Consider the following 21,294-nt stretch of genomic DNA (forward strand, 5'->3'; position numbering starts at 1 on the left):
TTCCACTACAGAAGTGGTAATTACAAGTACGTCGAATTCAAGTGCTTTGTTGTCGAACAGGAAACATGGATGATGCCAGGTTCAGTCATACATATTTCTTGGGGAACCTACATTTTGACACCAAAATACATATTACTCAGTTAGCTTGCTAACAATACAAGTTATTTTCACGGTGTACAAATGTACAACATGCATCAAATGGTTTCTGATATACATAAATGAATACTACAGAAATGGCAAGCGCTAACAATTAGCTGTATTAAGAAAAATTTGGTCATTCTCTACAGAAACCGTACCACCATGTTGAAAGTTTACAACTTCTACCTTTCCGGAAACTTGGATATCAAAATTATCTCAGAGTTTCCCAGTCGTAATTACGACTTGAGGGGTCGTTCATGTGCAACTTCAGAGTGGGACACTGGTTTTTACAAAAATTCTGTTAGCACGTGAAGGCAGCATTACTGTAGCAGGGTTGGGAAGTATAGCCAGTGTTTCCCATTACCTGCCACAGTCTAATATGTCCCGTCACATTTTCATAATAAACCAAAAATATTTTTACACTTCTCATAATAACATGAAAGATCTCTAACGTTGTGTTTTGCGCCGTTACTTCGGCAAAGCATCTCTCGCTCCCAGTCAGTCCCATCGCTTTCCTTCATGTTTGACAGTGGCAAAACAAATGCTTGAAAAGCTTGTTGCAGTCGCAACATATCCAAATGCACAGCTGCCATTGTATCATCTCCATAGTAACAGTGTAAGCGTCTCCTCCATCTTGTGCGTTCACTATCAAAATCCTTGTCTAAACATTCGCGGGACCGCAGTCAGCACACATACATCACAGCTAGTGTTTAATCATCAACGTGAGTGCCTCAAATGAGACACAAAAACCTGCGTTTATACAAAGAATCCCTAACATTCACTTAAAAACCCCATTAGTTGTGTAGTAAAATGTGTTTAGAATTTGAAGTGCTTAATAGGCTATGAATCTGAAAATAGTCATTTATGCTGAACACTTATATGCTGAAAGAAAATGTTCATAAATATTTTTTACTGATATAAAAAGGTCACTTATATAGATATATGCAATATATATGACAATATGACAAAAATAGCAATTATCATATATGTAACATATTTTTTTAAACATTTGTGGAATTTAAATTTGTACATAAATGCTCAAACACATGAACTCTAATTGTATTTGTTCGTATATGGTCATATACCAGATTTAAATATCAGACCATGTAATAATGGCAACAGACCTAATTACTGAATCCTCATTTGTGTTTTTAGTTTGCAGATTTATTTTAATCTTAGATAAGTTTTCTTGCATTGTCTGAGGCAGAAAATTTTAATACAAATAATAATTAAGGGTCTTTCAATACCCACAGCACAAGTTTCACCTAAATGCATGGTATTTTTGTGTAATTGTATTTATTTATTTATTTATTTTCTGCTTGCTAACTGCATATTCAGTTATTATGCACTAAACTATTTACATGTAATTGCATTTACAAAGTAATTAACACAATTACAGAGGTATATAATGATGAATTTGAGTTTTCACTGCAAAACAACCCCAGAAAATCCGCAGCAAATTCAATCATTTTGGACCGCAAAAATTAGGAAAAAGTGCCCCAAAATCCTGGTGGGACTGATTATCAATGTATGACAGCAAACAAATAATGTTACTGCAGAAGTTATCATTGATAGTTAACATTAACCTAACGTTAGCTAAGTTAGATAACGTTAATGTTAGCTGACGACGTCAGCTGTCAGTCTCCTCGCTTATGTTGACTGACAGATCCAGCTGCTTTTCGTGAAAAACAATGTATAACGTATGTACAGTGTTGGGAGGGTTACTTTTGACATGTATTCCACTACAGATTACAGAATACATGCTGTAAAATGTAATTTGTAACGTATCCCATTAGATAACTCAAGGTCAGTAATGTATTCTAAATACTTTGGATTACTTCTTCAGCACTGGTAGATTTATTTTCACTTGTTTTGACTATAAAAACTCTGCCAGTACAGTAAGACAAAATACACATGTTAAAAATACATTCTCTGAAAAACCTAAATATCTTATGCAGTGTTGTTTCTAAAACAAGATAAATCAAACTGATCTTGTTTTAAGGATATTTAGATATTTTTACAGGAAAACAATATAAAAATTATTATCAAGAATATGATTTTTGCCCTAATATCAAAGGTCTTACTAGAAAAAAAGAAATTATGATCCAACATGATTTAAAAAAAATGGTTATCCCCTTTTCTCCCAATTTGGAATTCCCACTACTTAACAGGTCCTCGTGGTGGAGCGGTTACTCACCTCAATCCGGGTGGCGGAGTACAAGTCTCAGTTGCCTCCACTTCTGAGACCATCAATCCGCGGACCTTATCACGTGGCTCGTTGTGCATGACACCGCGGAGACTCCCAGCATGTGGAAGCTCATGCTACTCTCCGTGATCCACGCACAACTTACCACACGCCCCATTGAGAGCAAGAACCACTAGTCGCAACCATGAGGAGGTTAGCCCGTGTGACTCTACCCTCCCTAGCAACCGGGCCAATATGGTTGCTTAGGAAACCTGGCTGGAGTCACTCAGCACACCCTGGATTCGAGCTTGTGACTCCAGGGGTGGTAGTCAGCGTCAATACTCGCTGAGCTACCCTGGCCCCCAATGTGAATTTTCTTGATAAACAAATATGATCGTGCCTGGTAACGTGTGCGTGTAAAATGGCTAGAAATAGCATTTTATCTTATCGTAAAGCTGACAATTTACACAAGGTTTATTTCTATTTCTTCTGCTCCAAACTTACTTCAAACTTACTTCTCTGTCTGCTCGTATGAATGTAACACATCATAAGAAAGTGTTTCACCGCTGTTCAAATGCACTTTGGATCACATCATTTATATGTATAAATGTTTTCCATCTGAAAGGACTAAATATTAAATGAAACAAATGACAATAAAATGCAAAGTAATCTCTTCAGTAATCAAAATCCATTTTGAATGTAACTGTATTCTAATTACCAATGATATAAATTGTAACTGTAGTGGAATACAGTTACTTATATTTTGTATTTTAAATACGTAATCCCATTACATGTATTCCGTTACTTCCCAACCCTGCGTATGTAACATTATATCTAGCTAGCTAACGTTAGCTAATTATCTAACGTTATCATTATTACCAGCGGCTCTGACAACATAACTATTTTCAGCATCTGAGGAGCAAGTTGTTTCATCATGTAATGTTAGGCTTTTTGTAATGTTAACTAATCAAGCTGAAGTAACGCTACTGTTTTAACTCCGTTTTGCTGTGACATCACCATTCATATCTATACAACCAATGTGTTTATGATTAAATTACCTCTACATCACAAAATTGTTTACAAGAGCACAAGTTCTTTATAGATCTAGCCTCTTAATTTTGCCCTCAAAGTGCACCAGACTGATGCATTTAACTTTAAAATGTACAAAATGTTCTTACGGGTGACCATGCCCCCGGACCCCCCTAGAGGGTCCGAGATCCACCCACCACAGTCTCACAAAATTCCACAAAATGTTCCATTAACATCACTCTATACTGGTGTATTTAACTAATATCTACTTAGCATTTAATATACTGCACTTATCATGTACATATGTGTTGTTGCATTGTACGTACATTTAAAGTACCTGCATTTAATTACATCTGTAGTTACACTTTTAACTTTACCCTTGATCCTAACCCTAACCCTACCCCAACATTTACCCTAAACCCTAATCCTAAACCTAAACCTACCCTTACCCTAAACCCTAATCTAAACACTAACCGTACCTGTACTTCAACCTCAGTAGCATCAGATGTGAATCTTGTGAGAATTTTGCAGAACATCATGTAGTTACACAATAAGTACATTGTATTGTATGTATTTTAATGTTAGTACATAGTAGTAAAAGACAATTAATATAATGTGGGACCAACATTTGTTTCTAACCTTTATATAACTTTAGCCAAAGTTGTTGAAATGTTCCCTTTTTGATGGGTAGTAGCGTGACAGTAGTCCTACTGTTTTCGAAACAGTAACGCTTTTCCAGTGACAAGTGAATTTTTCCAAAGATTGGCGGTATAATGCAAAACGCTACATTACATTTTTTTAATATAACATTGTTTGCCAAAGCAGCTTTGTAGCCGAGTGAACTTTAGCTGCGTTTGAAATCACGTACTGTCAAAGTATGTACTGTATTGAATGAAGGACGTACTTCTGGGCCGGTACATTTTTGCATGCGAGATTCATAGATTCCGGACATACTTCATCAGGGAACGTGGGCATTGTCCCATGACCCGAATATATGACGTAATAACAACAGCTACGAAAATAATCTATGAAACTAGTTTTGTTAAACAAGCACCATCTGAGCACAAGGATCAACTTTCTTGGTATACTGAATATAGCACTTACAGCTGAAAAGAGAGGTCCGACTCACAGTTCTCTGCCGTTTTGTTAAATCCAGCATTTTAAACATCCTCAGTTACTGAAACATTATGAGATAGTAAAGTGACCTGTCAATCCGCACTTAAGAATCTTGGTGAAGAAGTAGGTCTTCTGGGTATTTCTCGCTTATTGCTTTATGAATACTGAGTATTCGGAGATACTACTCCATTGACGTACTGTTTTTGGCATAGAAGGGAAGTATGGATTTCGGATGCAGCTGTTGACTCTTTGGACAAGCCAATTCTCTAAAATAAATAAGTGATGCTTTTTAGGCCCTTTGAGGCATTTAACACTGCAAATGATAATTTTCTTACAGAGTATATTTGTCTGATTTTCTGGTAGTAATACCTAAACAAAAAAAAAAAAAAAAAAAAAAAAAAATTGAAAAGCAGAATGACACAAGATATTAAATTTTGTTTTCAGAGAAATCTTTAAGTACATTTTAAGTAAATTCTTGTCTTACAGGTGAATGTTTAGATATTGTTACTGGAAAACAAGACAAAAATACTTACCATGAAAATGATTTCTTTGGGCTGTGAGGCCTTTTTTCTGTGGAATATTTTACTAAACGCTTCAATTCATCACTGTTTTTTACTCGGTTATCGAATTTAGCATGTTTTCTATGCTTTTATTAGATGTAAATGTATCTGTTCAAGTTTAATGCTGTCATCTTAATTGAGATCCATATTGCTTTTGTGCTAATACTCCTCCGATTGTAAAAATACATTTTATTATCTGAGATATATATTTTAAAAGATATAGTCCCCTTAAATAGCTAAGATGTTGTTAGATACTCTTTTAAAATGACAGCTTGACTGTACACGTAAAAAAAAAAAAAAAAAAAAAATATATATATATATATATATATATATATATATATATATATATATATATATAAATAACTTTATATTATTTATATTACTATTACAGTAATATAAACATAATCAGTATTTTTATGCATTTACCTGAGACACAAAATTACAACATTATTGTTTCGAGTCAAATCTAACAAAATGATGTATGATTTATTTTCCAAGAAAAATACATGAGTTTTCCCTGTGAAATAAGTTCATTAATGTAATTTGCTTCTCAAGTAAATGTATCTTTTTTTTTTTTTTTTTTTAAGATGTTTAGATAGTTTAGAAATTAGACAAAAATTCTGAGTGAGAATAATTTTTTACACTGTCGTTTACCTGGTCTAAATTATAAGTAGCTTATAGCTTGTGAAGCTAAAGTTTTAAAGTAGCTTCCCCAACACTGGCAGTTACAGAGAAAGACTAAAACTGCTCTTTTGTGCATTATCTTTAGCTGATTTAAGAAGCTTCTTGGCCACTTACAGAAACTGACCTTTAAGTCGGGAGTGAAACAAATCCAGACAGAAGCTGTTCTGAAGAAGACATTACGATGTGAAAGGGGAGAGACACATAGAGCTTATGTGCCAGCTTTATGTGTCTCATCTAATTAGTGATACATTTTCTGGGAAAACCATTGTAAACTTGACCGCAGGATGAGAGCGGGCTTTAATGGGACCTGAAATGCCACTGTCCTGCCTCAAGCTTTTGTGCCGTCATGAGACGCTTTGACTCATTGCAGATTTTCCTCAACAGAAAGCACTTGAGTTTAATTAATTGCTCGATCCGTCTGATGTGAGCGATGGGAAATTATGATTTCCATGCGTGTAAATGAATGGTTTAATAGGACATGGTGCAGAAAGGCTGACAGTTGAACTGCAATGCAGCACGCGGGGTCGACACTAAAATGACAGCGCAGATGTTATAACTAGATGACAGTCGCAGAGGAGTTAACTGCAGTGCCACCTCCGGAGTCTAGAGGAAAAAAGAATTATTGGCCAGGTGTCTTGGGGTGAAACAGAGACTGTGACCTCTCCATAATTAGTAAACACAAACCATGATCCAAGAACAGGTGCACTCGGGGAATGGAGGGTGATGAGGCATTGGCAGCATTATGGCCTTGAATTTTAATTGGATGACAAAGACATTTCAGGATCCTGTTGTTTTACTGCCACTGCTCATAGCTTTGCAAGTCCATTTTCTTAGACATTTAATGAAAACATTAAAGGAATAATTTATCCAAATAAGGAAAATTCTGTCATTATTTACTCACCCTCATGGTTTCAAATCTGTATGACTTACTTTCTGCCATGGAACTCAAAAGGAGAAGTTTAGCAGAATGTCCTGGGTCTTCTTTTCAATGCAGTGAAAATGAATGGGGACGGACACAGTCAAGCTCCAAAAAATGACTGACATTTTAGAGCTAGTGCCACCAAGTGCCAGTGCCACCATGTTCAACAGATGGTGATACTAGTGCCTGATTTGGAAGCATTAATGGGGGCTGGTGGGTCTGGGGGCTTTAAAATGATTTTTTAAAACAATATTGTATATTTTGTCCCATTAAAATTGCACATTTAACAGAAAAGCATTGATTTTGAGTTGGGATGCAGATGTACATTTACAGTGCATCCGGAAAGTATTCACAGCGCTTCACTTTTTCCACATTTTGTTATGTTACAGCCTTATTCCAAAATGGATTAAATTAATTATTTTCCTCAAAATTCTACAAACAATACCCCATAATGACAACGTGAAAGAAGTTTAAAATCTTTGCAAATTTATAAAAAAAAAAAAAAAAACACACACATGTTCATAAGTATTCACAGCCTTTGCTCAATACTTTGTTGAAGCACCTTTGGCACCAATTACAGCCTCAAGTCTTTTTGAGTATGATGCTACAAGCTTGGCACACCTATTTTTGGGCAGTTTCACCCATTCTTCTTTGCAGGACCTCACAAGCTCCATCAGGTTGGATGGGGAGCGTCGGTGCACAGCCAGTTTCAGATCTCGCCAGAGATGTTCAATCGGGTTCAAGTCTGGGCTCTGGCTGGGCCACTCAAGGACATTCACAGAGTTGTCCCGTAGCCACTCCTTTGTTATCTTGGCTGTGTGCTTAGGGTCGTTGTCCTGTTGGAAGATGAAACTTCGCCCCAGTCTGAGGTCCAGAGCACTATGGAGCAGGTTTTCATCAAGGATGTCTCTGTACATTGCTGCATTCATCTTTCCCTCGATCCTGACTAGTCTCCCAGTTCCTGCCGCTGAAAAACATCCCCACAGCATGATGCTGCCACCACCATGCTTCACTGTAGGGATGGTATTGGCCAGGTGATGAGTGGTGCCTGGTTTCCTCCAGACATGACACTTGCCATTCAGGCAAAGAGTTCAATCATTGTTTCTCATGGTCTGAGAGTCCTTCAGGTGCCTTTTGGCAAACTCCAGGCAGGCTGTCATGTGCCTTTTACTGAGGAGTGGCTTCCGTCTGGCCACTCTACCATACAGGCCTGATTGGTGGAGTGCTGCAGAGATGGTTGTTCTTCTGGAAAGTTCTCCTCTCTCCACAGAGAAACGCTGGAGCTCTGTCAGAGTGACGATCGTGTTCTTGGTCACCTCCCTGACTAAGGCCCTTCTCCCCCGATCGTTCAGTTTGGCCAGGCGGCCAGCTCTAGGAAGAGTCCTGGTGGTTCCAAACTTCTTCCATTTACGGATGATGGAGGCCACTGTGCTCATTGGGACCTTCAATGCTGCAGACATTTTTCTGTACCCTTCTCCAGATCTGTGCCTCGATACGATCCTGTCTCGGAGGTCTACAGACAATTCCTTGGACTTCATGGCTTGGTTTGTGCTCTGACATGCACTGTTAACTGTGGGACCTTATATAGACAGGTGTGTGCCTTTCCAAATCATGTCCAATCAACTGAATTTACCACAGGTGGACTCCAATCAAGTTGCAGAAACATCTCAAGGATGATCAGTGGACACAGGATGCACCTGAGCTCAATTTTGAGTGTCATGGCAAAGGCGGTGAATACTTATGTACATGTGATTTTATTTTTAATAAATTTGCAAAGATTTCAAACAAACTTCTTTCACGTTGTCATTATGGGGTATTGTTTGTAGAATTTTGAGGAAAATAATGAATTTAATCCATTTTGGAATAAGGCTGTAACATAACAAAATGTGGAAAAAGTGAAGCGCTGTGAATACTTTCCGGATGCACTGTAATTTAATATTAACAACAGTAAATTTACATTTGAAAAAAGTTAACATCAAATTTATATGTATATATTTTTAACTCATTAATCATACCCCTACCTTTATGTAAATTCTCGAATAAGCAATGTTCCTACCATCGGACCAATTTAAGCTTAAATGTACCACCAGGCAACACCCCTCATCAAACCAATGAGCAGGCAGCACAGCCTTCAACAGATGACACACCGAGCACAACAGAATGCAGGGATCTCAAGGCGGGTCTTTCAAAATTTCAAACTATGTTTGACTTGACACAGCATCCTTAAAGCACAGCACTGATGACAAGAGGCGCTGAAAACTAGTGAGACGCAATGCAACCAATGTGTGTAGTCCAAAAGCATCCATCTGAACCACAAGTACATAGACCAACAATTAAAAATAGAGCAGAGGGAAATATGCAAATAATTGGGTTCTGTTCAATAAGATGGAAATAAAACAAACAATATTGTCACTTTTAATGGAATAGTTCACCCAAAAATGAAAATTCTCTCATCAGTTACTCACCCTCATGCCATCCCAGATTTGTATCAATTACACAAACAAAGAATATTCTAAAGACAAATTTATAATAATATTATAATAATTATACATTTATAATAATATTTCAGCTCTGTAGGTCCTTACAATGCAAGTGAATGGTGACCAGACCTTTGTAGCCCCAAAAAAACCATAAAGGAAACATAAAAGTAATCCATAAGACTCCAGTGGATAAATCTATAAATTCAGAAGCGATATGATAGGTGTGGGTGAGAAACAGTTTAAAATGTAAGTCCTTTTTTAACTCTAAATATCCACTTTCACTTTCAGCTGTGAAAGTGAAACTAAAAAGGCACCACATGTGGCTTTCAGATGTAAAAGTGAAAGTGAAAGTGGAGATTTAGGGTAAAAAAAAAAAAAAGGACTAAAATTTTAACTTTTTTTTTATTTTATTTTTTTTATTAGAATTTCTCACCCGCTTCTATCATATCGCTTCTGAAGATAGAGATTTAACCAGTGGAGTCATGCAGATTACTTTTATGTTTCCTTTATGTGATTTTTGGAGCTACAAAGTTCTGGTCATCATTCACTTGCATTGTAAGCACTTGCAGAGCTAAGATATTCTTCTAAAAATCTTCATTTGTGTTCTGCTGAAGAAAGAAAGTCATACACATCTGGGGTGGCATGAAGGTGAGTAAAAAAAAAAAAACAACAAAAAAACAATTATATATATATATATATATATATATATATTCTAGAATTTCTAGAATTACTTAAGATGTTTATTCCAGAGTTGGTGATGACAGAATTTTCATTTTTGGCTGAACTATTCCTTTAAAATAGGATTTTGGGTGATGCAGGGTGAAAAAGAGTCTGCAAGATGCTTTTTTACAAACTACTTGAATTCAGTATCACTGAGATTCAGATAACTGTATTAGGAAAGTAAGGTGAGTGAGCTATTTAATAAGTGGAGTACTTTAGGGCCCCAAATTCTTCTATGCTGCTCAGAACTGGGGCACATCAGTTCTAAATTCATCATGTATCCAGAGATATCTGGACCTTTGCAGTTTGCACCAGCACAGCCGGTGCTCTATCTAGACCCCAAGGACTCAAATGGGGCATCCATCCTCCATCATGCCAGCTCCTTCTGTGCTACAAACCCAGCAAAATCAGTAGATACTGTATGTCAAGGTTGTAGTCCTAAATCCTGGATGATAATTTAGCATTTAGCCATTTGTTCCCTCTGGAATTTAAAATGTTTTATTTATTTATTTTTTTAAATAGTGAATTATGAGCAGAATGAGATCTGTGGTTAACATTACGATTAAAATTATATGTTTTATTCTAAAATATAAATAACACACAGTCATACCTCAAATGACAGTTTTGCTGCTGTTTTTTAACAAAACGTAAGTTGTTATTTAAGGACTACACCTACCCCAATTATATATGTGGCATATATATGTGGCAACTTGTTAGTAACTTCCGTCTATAAAAAAACCCCCACTGGCTTCAAAATTCATGTTTGAAGTATGACTGTCTTTAATTTATCATGTGGAACAAAATGTGAAAGCCTCTTAAAGTAATGTTAAACACATTTTGACTTTATTTAACTCATAAATTGAAAACCTCTATTCTAAAAATCCACTGGAAATTCCACAGGGAAGAATTAGCCTTCCGAGTTGGCCTACAAACCGACGTCACTAACAGCTCAATAAAAATCAGCACTAACTCACTGGTCTAACTGAGGTATACAAAACTCCATGTAGGCCAAACAGTTTTGCTTGGAGTTGGAGGTAACTGAGAGCACTCACCTCTGTCTGTGTCATAGAGGTAGACAAACTTGTCCCACTTGTAGTGAGATAGGAGACTGAGGACAGCACCCTTCAACGGCGGCCGCATCTGAATGACAAACTGCACGTCCGAGTCGATGGGGTAACTGGGTGTGACAAAGGAGGTGTGAAGAGCCCCACAGAACGAGGTCAGGGTGTTCATGGACTTCTTATCGTAGAAGCCGAAGATGGCATACACCCCTCGGGAGAACTGCGAACAAACTGGAATCAAAGCATAAGGACGTAAGACATAAGATTATTGTCGTTAATAAAAACTACTATAAATATGAAAACTAGCCGTGAAAAATATTTCCGTTACCTAAAATAAAAAAGTGAGTTTGCAAAAGGACGAAAACTATACTGAAACTATAAATATGAACTAAAATACAAACGAAAACTCAAAACTAAAAAAATGTCTTTCGTAAAGTATATGATTTTCGTAAGAAAATGTTAATAATAAACTGAAACTACAGTATAAGCGTGAACTAAAAGACAAATGAAAACTCAATAAAATGTCTTAAAATATAACTTTTGTAGCAGAATATGTTGCTGAACATAAACTGAAACTATATTGTGCACTACAATATGATTGAAAACTCCATAATGAAAATTGTACTTTTGATAAGACTACTAATTTTAATTTTGTAAGACTACTAAGCTAAAACTATGAGTGTAAACTAAAAGACTGATTAAAACTCAATACAAATAACAAATAATGACTTTCATAAGAAAATATTTTCATAAAAAAAATGTTATTACTAAACTGAAACTATAAGTGTGAACTAAAATACGAATTAAAACTAAATAAAATGTCTTAAAAATATAACTTTAGTAGCAGAATATATTAGTACTAAACTGAAACTATAAATAGACACTAATATGAATGAAAACTCGTTTATGAAAAATGCATTTCATAAGACAACTAAACTAAAACTATAGGTGTAAACTAAAAGGCTAATTAAAACTCAATGTAACAGAAAACAATTATTTCCTTAAGACATTTTAGTAATAAAATATTACTAAACTGAAACTAGGAATGTGAACTGAAATACGAAGGAAAAAAGACTTTTATAAGAAAACATTTTTATAAGGAAATGTTATTACTAAACTGAAACTATAAGCATGAAATAAAAGATGAATGAAACTCAATAAAATGTCTTAAAAATATAACTTTTGTAGCAGAATATGTTAGTACTAAACTGAAACTGTAAATGGACACTTCAGTATGTTTAAATGAAAATTTGTTCATGAAAAATGTACTTTGTAAGACTACTAAACTAAAACTATAAGTGTAAACTAAAAGACTAATTAAAACTCGATAAAATAACAGAAAAACATTACTTCCATAAAAGATTTTCGTAAGAAAATATTAGTCAACAGAAACTAAAAATGTGAACTAAAATACGAATAAAAAGTCAAAATTACAAAAAATTACTTATAAGAAAATATTTCGTAAGAAAATTTTATTACTAAACTGAAACTATAAATGGACACTTCAATATGAACGAAAACCCATTCATGAAAAATGTATTTTGTAAGACTACTTAACTAAAAGTGTAAACTAAAAGAATAATTAAAACTCAATAAAATAACAGAAAAATTACTTCCATAAGACTTTTTTGTAAGAAAATATGACCTAAAATACGAACGAAAAGTCAAAAAAAAAAAAAAAAAAAAAAGAATTTCATAAGAAAATATATGACTAAACTGAAACTAAAAGTGTGAAGATAACTCAATTAAATTACAGAAAGAAATACATTTGTAATGTATGTTTTTTGTAACAAATTAGGTTATTACTTGATGCTTTTACCACATTCAATTTTTTTAGTCATTATGTCGAAACATTTGTTGAAAAGGGCAAAAAAGTATTCAAAACCATATGAAACCAACATGAATACAAATATTAAATATCTAAGAACTTGGAACATTCATTTTAAAAAAAATTTAAGATTTTCTTATTTTTGATATCTTATTTGTCTTTGACCTGTATACTAAAACTGAATTGTCGAAAACTCACAGATATTAGCATGCAATTTTTGCAACAGCAAAAACAACTTCTCAATTTGTTGTCAAGATGACAGATTATGCTAAATTAAATTGAATGATTTTGGCATGTATGTAATTGGAATAATAGGAAAATCTGAATATGAGTGGAGACATAACTGCATTATTTCCAGCAGATGAAAGAGCCGTGTTGAGTCTGTCAGCAAGAAGTCATCAAATGAAGCCTAATTATCTCTGTGAACGATAACAATTACTGATTTAGAGATGTAATGGTTTGCTGTGCATTTCTGATCATTTGAGTTATTTAGCTGCCAGCAACAACATGGTTAGTTTTGTATGCAAGACATAATCTTAATTTTACATAGATGCAAAATGTTCATTGTACCAACAGTTGCAATGCACTAACAAATCGTGCAATATCCATTGAATGACTAAATGTAAAGAATATTATCAGGACCTTTTGCATGTGCCAAAGGCATTTTGGTTTGCTCCAAGTCTAATCTACCACAGCAAGTCATTATAAAACATGATGTTCATTAAGCAATAACTAAGGTCATATGAGGACAGACTATTTACGTAAAGTCATATAGCTGTCCACTACACACACACACACACACACACACACACACACACACACACACACACACACACACACACACACACATACATATATATATATATATATATATATATATATATATATATATATATATATATATATATATAAACTACAAAGAAACTACATAGTTACCTATGATATAAATGTTTTGGTAAAATATGGCTCCTGTTTCGTAAACTATAGTGGATTTAACTTATATAGCATTGAACGGGAGACCACAGCTAATATTTTACGTTCTCATTTACTACAACAGCTAAAGGAAAAACCACAATTACATTTCCACAACTTTTCAAAAGAGGAAAAAATTGAGAGAGGTAGATTATGGCAGTCAGAAGAGAGAAAGATGTCAAATTTACTGTCACCCTCTGCAGCAGCTATATTTGAAACCCCACTGCAGCTGTGGTGACTATTTTTTTTAATTAGGAATGCCAGGGTAATATAACACAAATTATGTTTAAAATTTACAATAAATAATAAAAAATTTAAAATATTATAATGTTTGCTAATTTTATGCTGCTAAATCAGATGGAACCAATGTCAGAAATGTACTTTTCTATTAAGGAGCAATATTTGCGCCTGGTTTTGATTTTCAGTTTTGTTTTTTGTTTTTTACTTTTTAGGAGGGCACGTGTTTTCTAATCATATATATATATATATATATATATATATATATAAAAAATCTATTTATTAAAATATGTTTTCGATCTAATTATATCTTCTGTTTTATGCAATAATATATACAGTATATACCTAGGCCTAGAATAGAATAGAATTTTAAGAAGGTTACGAATAAAATTATGGGGACATTATAGGGACATTTTTTGCCCCAACTTTTTTAATTTTAGGGGCATTTTTGTCACTTTCGGTGGCATTTCTGCCCCAAGCCCCTATTAATTTCTGACCCTGGCAGAAACCGTCTCGGTTACGTATGTAACCTCGGTTCTCTGAGATGAAGGGAACGAGATATTGCATCAGGAAGCTGATGCTATGGGGAGTGTCCTTCTATACGACCTAGTTGTAACCTGTCCACAATAATGGCAATTCTAAAATTGGCAAGCTGTCGCTTTTAGTACTTAAAAGCGGGCACACAAACACCATTCCTCAGAATTTTCTGACTGAGTGACAAGAGCGCATCGCTCGCACCTCAAAGAACTCTGAGTCTGTAGTGCAGCCAGCTTACTCAATGTCTCGTTCCCTTTGTATCAGGGAACCGATGTTACATACAAAATCAAGACGTTCCCTTATGACTCAGTACATTTGACATTGCGTCAGGAAGCTGACGCTATGGGGAACAGAGTCCCATCACGTCGCACCTCATGACATAACCTTCCAGAGAGGAAACATGACACCCACGGGACTGCAAATGGGCCAGGAGGGGAACACTCAGAATGGATATATGAAATATAGTCATATAGTATGAATTAACCCCATTACAAATCCAGTCGGGAAGAAAGTTTATTTGCAATGAAAGTGCCTGTGACTTTTGGAAAACACAATGGTCTTAATGCAGGCGGTTGTGTAAAAAGTCAGGGAGCCCGTATTTAAAAAGAGAGGCATAAGTATATGTTTGGCCAATGAAATAGCAAGCGCTCTAGACAGAGATGACTTGCTATGAGAGAGATGTTACGTCTAGGTTGTAAAACCTTGTGAATGTGTTTTGAGAAGACCATCCTGCTGCAAAACATATGTCATGTAAGGACACACCGTTCATCCATGCCCATGAAGAGGCCACGCCTCTAGTTGAGTGTATTTTAACATCAATTGGGCAATTCACACCCTGCGACTCATAAGCCAGGGCGATCGCATCAATGATTCAGTGAGACAGTCTTTGCTTGGAGACGGACATTCCTTTCGTGCGTCCTCCATAGGACACAAAGAGCTGGTCAGACAGTCTGAATTGGCGGGTGCGCTCAACGTATGTGTGTAGCGCTCACAAAAGGCATAACAAATGCAAGGACTGTTCCTCATCCAAATTAAATGGAGGAGGGAAAAAGGCTTAAAGGTGAACCACCTGCGCTCTGAAGGGTGTGGTTAGAACCTTAGGAACATGGCCTTTTCTGGGTTTGACAGTGGTTTTTGAAAGACCCGGACCAAACTCCAGACATGAATTGTCAACTGACAGTGCTTGCAAATCACTGACCTGCTTTACTGAGGCCAAAACCAGCAGTAATGCGGACTTAAGAGAAAGCACACGCAATTCAACAAAGTCCAGAGGCTCGAAGGGAGGCCTCACAAGCACATTTAGGACCAAAGTTAGGTCCCAAGTCGGGACTGTAGCCGGGTGAGAGGGATTTAGTTGCCCCACCCCCTTAAGGAATTATGATTAAATCATGTTTGCCTATAGAGGTGCCGGCTTCAGGTGCATGATATGCAGATATAGTCACCACATAAACTTTGACGGAGTAAGCCCTGCGTCCAATCACTCTTAAAAAATGTATAAATTTCAGGTATGGGGTAGTTCACTGGATCTTTGCCATGTGAAAAGCACCAATTAGTGAACACATTCAAATTCAGTTTGTAAAGGCATCTCGTGGAAAGTGGTCTAGCTTGTAAAATGGTGTTCATAACCGACTGAGCCAATTCTGAACTCCGTTCAAAGGCCATATGTGTAGGTTTCACAGCTCTGGCTGGGGATGCCAAATCGTACCTTGTGTTTGAGAGAAGGTCTTTCTTTCAGCAGTATTTCCCATGGAGGCCCGTCCAGTATTTCTACCATCTCCAGAAACCAGGACGGATTGGACCATTTCAGTGCAATTAACAGAACTGTTTCCATGTCCAATCGGACTTTGTTGGTGACAGAATGAAGGAGGCGCACCGGGCAAAACGCATACTTGCGTCATGGCGACTTATAAATGCCACTACTGTTGTGTTGTCCGAATGAATCAGAATGTGGTGATTAACGATGTTGGAATGAAAAGCTCTCAAAGCTAGAAAAACAGCCAGTAGCTCTAGGTGGTTGACATGCCACACACATTTTGTACCTGTCCAGGTGTCGAAAGTCAGGGTGTCCATCACACACCACACCCCAACCTGTGTTGGATGCATCTGTGGTCAGCACTTTCCTCCTGAAAATTTGACCCAGCATAACACCCTGTTGGTAGAAAACTGCCACTGTCCATGGTGCTAGAGCAGCCAGACAGCAGAGAGACACCGCGATGCGCATGTGCCCGAGGCTCCAGGCGCAAAGTGGAACATCGCTTGAGTTAGTACTGGAGAGGTCTCATGTGTAACAGACCTAATGGTATGGCTGCCACCATAAAAACCAGCATTCTCTGAAATTACTTCAGTGGAAATGTTTTTCCAGTTTGAACTGAGACAGACACCGAAGAATGGTCGATACCACATCGATAAATTTCTTGAACGTAATGGGACATAGGGTAATTTGGTTTGTTCATTGTATGATATAATGCGCCGCTCACCATTGGAAAGTGGTTGTGCATAATATGTGGGCTTTGAAGTGGGAAAGCTCTTTATTGAAAAAGTGTGAGCATCTCGTGCATGTGCAACTAGTGCTGTACACTTTTTTACATTCTTATTGCATGTGATTGAATGTGAGACACAGAAACAACATACTGAACAACAATATTCCTTTTCTGGCAAACAGCAGTGTGGAAGAGGGGAACAGCATTGTGTGTCAGGAGCACTTTTGCCGCGGAATTCGGCGTGGGGCTTACGCTGAGGCGGCCGCCTTCATTTGGGCCACGGCTTGCATTGATTTACTGGCAGCTCGGTGGCGACATCTGGTGGCGCTGGGGCAGCAGGTGTGAGGTTTTCAGCAGGGCGCTGGCCAGAGGCTGTGATGAAGTACTGCTCTGTTTTGGCGTAAAATGTCTCATAGCCTGTGAGTGTTGCTGAGTCGTGATGTAGCGCTCAGCAAATCTATCCTCAGAGCCACCAAAAAGGCCAGCTGGAGACACAGGAGCATCAAATAGAGCGAATGCAGCTCTCATGCTGATCTGATTGTGGGATCTGTCCCTCGACATCTTTAAAAAGATGTGAACACATAAGCGGCTCTTTTAGTTTTATATATATATATATATATATATATATATATATATATATATATAGATATATAGATATATAGATATAGATATAGATATATATAAATACACACAATATCACAATAGCTAATAAGGATACAAAACTCCTGCCGAAGCGCTGCGGGGAATCAAGATGCTGAAGTAGCCCGTTCACCAGCAAAGCGTCAAGCGGCAAGGCAGAGTAAATGTTTGCCGGAACACTGCAGGGAAGCGGAGAGTCTTCTCGATGCCGTGAAGATCCCGCCCACTGACTTGTGTATGTCAAAGGTGAAGTAGTAGAAGGCTTCTAGACGAGAGATGAATCACTGTCTTGAAGGAAGAAAATTCTGAGGAATGGTGTTTGCGCACCCGCTTTTATACTGGACAACTTCGTGCCTAAAAGGGTGGGGCTTAAACACCATAGCCAATTTTAGATTACTGTAGAAAGTATTATTGTAGAAAGGTTTCAACTAGGTCGTATAGAAGGACACTCCCCATAGCGTCAGCATCCTAACACAATGTCAAGTGTACTGAGTCGTAAGGGAACCACCATTACGGTATTTGGAAAAAGGTCTATTTCAAATTCCAATCAGTTTTTATACAACTTCTCAATGCCAGGGTGTTCTAATTTTTATCAGTATTTCAGTTAAGGAAATTCTGCCCCTTATCCTGCCAAATCCTGGCAAACGAACACATTATTTATGACATGTATCCATTTATGACATCAGGCAAATCCTGGGCATTTTAGGCGAATTAAAAATCCCGGTTTGACTTTAAGGACCCTCCGAGGCAAACGGACATGTTGTCACACCAAAACAAGCAAATATTACAGCTTTTCATACTTACATTACAACTTGTGGACAGTATTCCCGCTTCCTTAGGTGATCGTTGTGCTGCATTGATAGGCTGAACACTGGGGTAGGTAAATGCTCTGACATCGTGATCAGAGTATATCTTCTCCCTCGAAAAATATTATCCATAATGAGCAAATACAAAAATAAACATGATTGTCACTAGAGGGCAAAATTCAACTGTTGTATCCGCAGGTTGGAGATGGTGAAATGGTGGTGTTTTCACCTGTCAGTCATTGATGCTCTTTGGAAGTTTGGGCATACCTAGATGGTCGCTCGAACACTTCCGGTGGCTTCACCTCCTGCTGGCAGTTTAACGTTGCGTCAGCGATCCAGTTCTATACACACATATATATATATATATATATATATCAGTGTGCCAGACATATCTAATATGGGAATGTGGGCATTGTCCTGTGACCCGAATATATGACTTAAAAAACAATTGTGCAAAAATAACTTAATCTAGTTTGGTTACAAGTACATTTAACCACAAGGAACAACTTTGTTGGTATACATATCACACTAACAGTTGAAAATAGCCGCCTGACTCTAACATACTGCGTTGCCATACTATGTAGTAGGGATGTATGCCTATTCGGACACTAGGCTTGTCTCCTCCATTGCTCTACAAGATGAAATCTCTACACCACTGCTCATCCAATACTCTGTCAAGTATGCGATAACAGGTCTGCAATGGAGTGACAATTATACTGTAAAGGGGTTAGTTAAACTGCCTGTCTCCTCATGGCTCTGTTGGTCTTCAACATTCCCCTCGGTTTACTCTTAATTTGGGCCAGCTCTGACAGAGTCTTTCTCCTCTGGGATAAAAGTTGGCTACCTCCCTTCCATCATTTGTGCTGGACTTATTAGAAAAGGCTTTGAACAAACTCAAACCCCTCACATAATTGATGTCACATGCACGGCTTGCCTTCGTCTCACCACTCCGACACACCCTGTTTTTGTCTGCCTGTCTACACCAACCGTCAGGATATTCCCCATAGCATATATGTTTCAGGCCTTGCACTTTTCTCATTCTAAATACCTCTCTTCTCAAATTTTATCTCGTCATATCAATTGGTCATACCAATTGGGAATTCACTAAGAGTGCATTGTGGCAGATGACAACGTTGTTTATGTGTACACACTGTCTGCATTGTTTTAGCATCAGATTCACTAAAGGAATAAAGAAGGCAGTGCCGCAATTTCCAAAAATTTGTGCTGAATGCAATTTGCACATACAGGTGCGGTCGCATGCCGTTTCTGTGTTTCTGTGTGTGAATCAACATTTAAAAATTAAAATGTTTAATTTTATTCAAAATAATTACAATGTAAAAGTGTGCTCGACAATGGTTGCTTGGTTATAACGCTCTTCTCCGTCATTTGATCATCGTTCAATGAATTTCTGATGCTATGATCACTAGAAAATGTACACAAATATCTGTTTTAAACAAAATTCCATTTACCGCCTGTTTTCCGTCTATGTTAATCGTGCAATGTTAATTGCGGCAGGCAAATACCGTTTACTTTTGTGAATGATGCACAATCTATAATAAGCCTAATACACATAGAATGGAGGCATGTTTGCGCTTAAAAGAGTGACAGTGTATTAATTTAAACATTAGGGCTGTCAATCGATTAATTTTTAATCTAATTATTTGCATGATATGCTAATTCATTAATTTAATTAACTACAATTAATCGCATAATCAATATTTGCCAAAATAGTCCCATAAATAAAGATAATTCAATGCATAATACTCAAAATTATAAATATGATATATAAAATAATATAATAATTCCAATAATTTAAAGACATTACATTTTTGTGTCAGATGAGTAAAGCATTGACTAGACAATACAAAAAGTGGCTTTTAGAAGTCAATATATTTTTCATTACATTTCTATATCATATAAAATACAGCACGCATAGAACTGGAAAATTACATGGACAATTCCTAATTACAGAATTTACGAATCATTGTTTGCACGATTAATTGCGTTATTTTTTTAATGCATTATTTTTTTCTTAATTAATGTCACTGAATTAACGAATTAAATATGTATGCCACAGTGCTATACGAGAGCCAATAGCACTGGTTAAACTAGTGGTTAGTAAAAAAAACACACGTTTTTGCATTTATGCATTTGGCAGGTGCTTTTAGCCAAATGTGTTTCTAAATGTGTGGTAGACAGTTTTGTACTGATTGGTCTTGCTTCTTTCCTTAAAGTAAATAAGTGAGACAAATATCAGCACTGGAGTTGGTAGCCCTGTTTTCAATTGCGAGCATCGTCTCATCACTTTTCATTACGTAGAGAGTCCTAGCATGTCATTATACAGTTTGATAACATGTTTACTCTGGTTGGCACAGAGCATGTGACGGAGCTGTTTGGGGAACAGTGGTAAACAACGTTAACCACTTTTTGAAATACGAATAATCTAAATAGATCTATTCCTGAGCAGCTAGCGGTCTTATTTCCGAGCACTCTTAAAAAAAACACACTGCTCCTTCATTCTGCTAATCAGGACACTCACTGCACTACAGTGGGAACAATGCATTGCTCATGCCTGACTGCTTGAAATGTCCTCTCGGCCACTGGTGTTGAAATGCTAAGAATCATTAGAAAAGACTCCATCCCAACGGCTGCCTCTTAGCCTGAAATAATGTAATCTCAGTGTCGTGTACTTGAAGCTGTCTTTCGCCACCATAATCATACATGGCCCAGAGATCTGGAACACATCGCTGCAAATGTCACAGTCGATCATCCAGCACTATGTATTTACTGTCCTCTTTCCACCCTCGCTTCTCGTTCCACAGCTTCTGCAGTTCCACCCACCCCTAAAACAACACCTCCCCCCAAACATAACATTCGCCCTGGAAGATGTTCCTCTGGGGGGT

General features: G+C 37.0%; 1 protein-coding gene across 4 annotated transcripts in view; it reads right to left on the bottom strand.

Moving 5' to 3' along the window:
- Positions 1–21,294, bottom strand: part of LOC127412789 (glutamate receptor 3) — a 183,441-nt gene that overhangs the window by 116,289 nt on the left and 45,858 nt on the right. For all 4 annotated transcript variants that reach the window (XR_007892484.1, XM_051649431.1, XM_051649430.1 and 1 more), the window contains exon 3: positions 10,884–11,123. Coding sequence is in view for 3 of the 4 variants with exons in the window: in XM_051649431.1 (XP_051505391.1) it covers positions 10,884–11,123 (240 nt within the window). In the remaining variant the exon portion in view is untranslated. The remainder of the gene's footprint in view (positions 1–10,883; positions 11,124–21,294) is intronic.

The sequence above is a fragment of the Myxocyprinus asiaticus genome, chromosome 22 (genome assembly GCF_019703515.2).
Source record: "Myxocyprinus asiaticus isolate MX2 ecotype Aquarium Trade chromosome 22, UBuf_Myxa_2, whole genome shotgun sequence".
Taxonomy (NCBI): domain Eukaryota; kingdom Metazoa; phylum Chordata; class Actinopteri; order Cypriniformes; family Catostomidae; genus Myxocyprinus; species Myxocyprinus asiaticus.